A 4232-nucleotide genomic window follows, 5' to 3' on the forward strand; every position below is an offset into this window, starting at 1 on the left:
AACCCAGTAGTCAACTAAAACCATGAAGGATTTCAAACCAACTTGCATACAACCAAGATCACAGTAATTCAACATGTTACATCCATTTCATAAGTAGTTCACAAGTACCTCATACATCAGAGTACACATAGTTATTACAAAACGGTTCACAAATAGTGGAAGCAAAGTAGTTTGAGACCATCACACACACTTTGTTCAAATACAAGCCAGTTCCATAGTCATATCCCGTAAAAGCAGTAAGATAAGATAACATAGATGATCATGCCCATGATCTAGTCTTCATCCCCCACAGGGTGGAGACAATACTTGCAGTAGCCGTTATAGAGCACATCATCTGTAACAAGGGGCAATAAACCTTGAGTATGAGAATGTACTCAGCTAGACTTACTTGTCGTAAACTAGAAATAAAAGACACCAAGGAGTATGCAAGGCTTTATCGGTGGATCTTGCTTGACAACCATTTTGCATAAAAGCTTTAGTGATGTGAGAGCATAATTCAAATTATTAGTAAGCAGCAAATTATCCAAATTAACCTGGCAACTAGATTAGCACCTGTACTAGAGCAAGCAATTGGTTTACTCCAAACAATAGTAACCATATCCGGTATAATGTTGTATCATCATCATCATCATCATCGATTTAACCATCAAGTTCCATTAAGTGCATCTATGTTGCCGCTGCTCAGTCAAGTTCTCACTATCCGGGAGAGATGACGATTCGCATCGATTCCTATCCAGCTGGAGGGGTATTCCTAACACAAACCCAGGCATACAACACGAAGGCAGCCTTAGGTCACCTTTGGTACAATTTAGGAATCACGGCTTCGAGCAGCACCGCACCCTTAGGGAGTCCACTCTGCTAGGTGGTCAATCTCACCTAGGACTTACGCCAATAGCTCCCTGCACATCCTTACTACCACTAGGGTATGCACTTTCACTTCTTGGTCTTCCGACCTGAGTTGAGCTGCTCGACTTCGTGGTCAGAATGAGTTATCCGGCCAACTAAGTGATAGGCATGCATTCAACATGACATGAGAATGTACAACGAATCGGTCCTTAACTGACACAGACGGGGATACATCCACACCCAAGACCTCCTTGCCTTATTGCTTCTCTATCGACATCCCGCCCGGTCACAATTCATTACTAACACATGGTTATTTTCCACGATAGCAAATATAGCCAACCGTGACCAGACATCATCCTAACTTGCAGGTGACCGGAAATCACCTGACTTTTACCGGTCTAAGCAAGGCTAAGCTTTGTTTTGCTCCTGGACCTAAATAGGATTCAGGCTAAGCAAGACTAGCTTTTTAGGTTTGAGTCACTGACAAGTGGGGCCCCACAGTCAGCCGGGTCCGCATGTAAGCGAAAGGAAAACAGAGGAGGCGGCTCTCCAGCGACGCGAATCGGTGGAGCTCACCGTCGGTGGCTTCTCCGGCGAAGTCAAGGGCATCGGCGTGCTCCTCGTGATGAGCCGCACCTATCTATGCCCTTTCCCCAACTGCTACCAAGCTCCAGCAAGGACGGCGACAGCAATGGCGGACGGCGATGAGGACCCATCGGCACTCCGGTGAAGTTCAGCCATAAGGGCGCGGCTAAGCTCGGTACGAGCTTCAAGGGTACATGGGCAAGCTAAGGGAAGGAAGAAAAGGGGTGAGAGAGCTTCGGCGATAGCCGGCCATGGTGAGCTCCAACACCGGTGAGCTTTGGCCATGGCGGCGACAGAAATGGCCAATGGTCCTCACCTAAGCTTGCCCAGCGCTATGAGTGGGTGGATACAGTGGCGCGAAGCAAGGCGGCGCTCGTGGCTAGCTGAAGGTGGCAATGACGCGGTGGCGAAGGGAATCGGCGACGGCAACGCTCTCGGTGGCAATGGTGGACGGCGCGATGCTCAGCTTCCACGTGCTTTAGCGAGGCAAGACGGACATGGCGAAGCAAGTAGGTGAGCTAACAGGCGCATGGCATCCTTGTGGTAGCGATAGCCTGACCTGTGGGGGCAGCACCGGCATACAGCCTCCACTTGGCATGCTCAGCCAGACAGTGTCGAGTGTATTACTAACGACCACCAGTACGCGAATGGCTTGTTCTACACCAAGACGCTCATAGTGTCATCAGCAACCGGCATTAGGCCTAGTATGATGATGATGTCCGTCGAGCGGCGGTGAGGGCAGGCGACATGGGCCTCGGCCGGACCATCAAGGGGGTGGTGAAACGCGCCTTAGGCATGGTTGTCGACCAGACGACCAGAGTCCCAGCTCGGATGGCCCAGGACCATGGGCCTTTGGCCGGCGTATTCGGAGAGCGCCGTTCCCACAGTGCTTCCGACCGCCCACCAACATCACCAAGTACAATGGGGAGACAAACCCCCGTATTTGGCTCGAAGATTTCTGGCTCGCCTGCCGAGCCAGATGGGTGGATGCTGACCATTTCATCATTCAATATCTCCCCATCTATGTGGGGGAACATGTTCAGGTGTGGCTTGAATTCCTCCCATGATAGCATCCGTGACTAGGCGGAACTCAAGAGGGTCTTCGTCGGAAATTTCCACGGGATGTATGTCTGCCCTGGTAACTCCTGAGACCTCAAGAGCTGCCAGCAAGAGCCAAGCGAGTCCCTACGGGATTACATCCATAGGTTCTCCCAATGATGCAACTCCCTCCCAGATATCATCAACATGGACATCATCAGCACATTCTTCTCTAGGACAACCTACGAGTCCCTCATCCATAAGCTTGGCTACCTGAAGCCCCGTACCACCTACGACCTGCTCGATGTCGCCACTAACCATGCCTCCAACAAGGAGGCGGTCGGAGCGGTCTTCAACGGAGGCCAGGACAAAGGCAAGGCCAAGCATGAGAACCAAGATGAGGGCCCCTCCACGCAGAGGGGCAAGAAGAACAAAAAGGATCGGCGCCGACACCACGTTGGTCACCACAGCTGATCACGTGGGCAAGTAGCCCCAATAGGGCCTGCCTGACCGCTTCAACAAGCTCATGGATAGCCCATGCACCAACCATGCCTACCCCGTCAAACATCTCTATAAGGACTACAAGCTCCTCAAACATTTCCTGCAACAGGCCGGTGGGCCGAAAGAAGGAGACGACAAAGAGACGATAGCGAAGAAAGGAGGCACGACGGGCAAGGATGGGGACAACTTCCCTGACCCCGAGGAATGCATCATGATCTTCAAGGGATCCGACGCCATCTGCTCCAAGCGCTAGCACAAGGTACACTATAGGGAGGCATGCGCCGCCGAGACAGTCGTCCCCTCCTTCCTAAGCTGGTTGGAATCTCCGATCGCCTTCGATCAGAAGGGACCATCCCTCCCACATCACTAGACTGGGATGCTACCCGCTCATCATCGACCCATCGTCTATAAGAAGCGCCTCACTAAGGTGCTAATGGACGGAGGCAGCGGCCTTAACATCCTCTACGTCGACACCCTCGACGCCATGCACATCCCCCAGTCAGAACTCCACCCAGCGAGCTTTCCCTTCCACTGTGTGATCCCGAGAGCGTAGTCATACCCGCTCGGGTAGATCGACCTGCCCGTCACATTTGGCAACCGAGCCAACTTCCACTCGGAAGTCCTCACCTTCGAAGTGCTAGACTTCCTAGGGTCCTACCATGCTATATTAGGGTGGCATGCTATGCTAAGTTCATGGCAATCCCCAACTACACCTACCTCAAGCTGAAGATGCCCGGACCGAACAACGTCATCACCATGCGTAGCGCCTTCTCGCACGCCTTCATGTGCGATCGTGAGCAATTTGAGCTCGCCACCGCGGTTATCAACTCGACCGAGCTCCTGCAGCTTGGGGAGTCATCGACCCCAGCAGTCCCGGACTACAGCAAACCAACCTCCTCGACGGCCTTCCAACCACTCGAGAAAACCAAGGCGGTGGGGATCGACCCCACTAACCCAACCAAGACGGTGCGGATTGGGACCCAGCTCCGGGCCAAATAGGAATGCGAGCTCATTGACTTTTTGCATGCTAATCGTGATGTCTTTGCATGGAAGTCATCTGACATGCCAAGCATACTATGGGGCATCACTAAGCATGCACTGCGCCTCATCCCGGGCTTGAAGCCTGCTAAGCAACGCCGGCATCGCTTCGACGATGAGAGACATGGGGCCATAGGCGAAGAAATCACCAAACTCCTAGCAGCTGGATTCATCAGAGAGGTATTCCACTCTGACTGGCTTACCAATCCTGTTCTTGTTAAAAA

At 52.3% G+C, this 4232-nt stretch overlaps 1 protein-coding gene across 1 annotated transcript; it reads left to right on the plus strand.

The window, feature by feature from the left end:
• Positions 1-3663: 3663 nt before the first annotated feature.
• On the plus strand, positions 3664-3969 carry LOC136492187 (uncharacterized). Its single transcript, XM_066488291.1, has one exon. It carries the CDS (start codon positions 3664-3666, stop codon positions 3967-3969), a length of 306 nt encoding a protein of 101 aa, XP_066344388.1.
• The last annotated feature ends 263 nt before the right edge of the window (positions 3970-4232 follow it).

Source organism: Miscanthus floridulus, chromosome 11 (genome assembly GCF_019320115.1).
Source record: "Miscanthus floridulus cultivar M001 chromosome 11, ASM1932011v1, whole genome shotgun sequence".
In the NCBI taxonomy this organism is placed as follows: Eukaryota; Viridiplantae; Streptophyta; class Magnoliopsida; order Poales; family Poaceae; genus Miscanthus; species Miscanthus floridulus.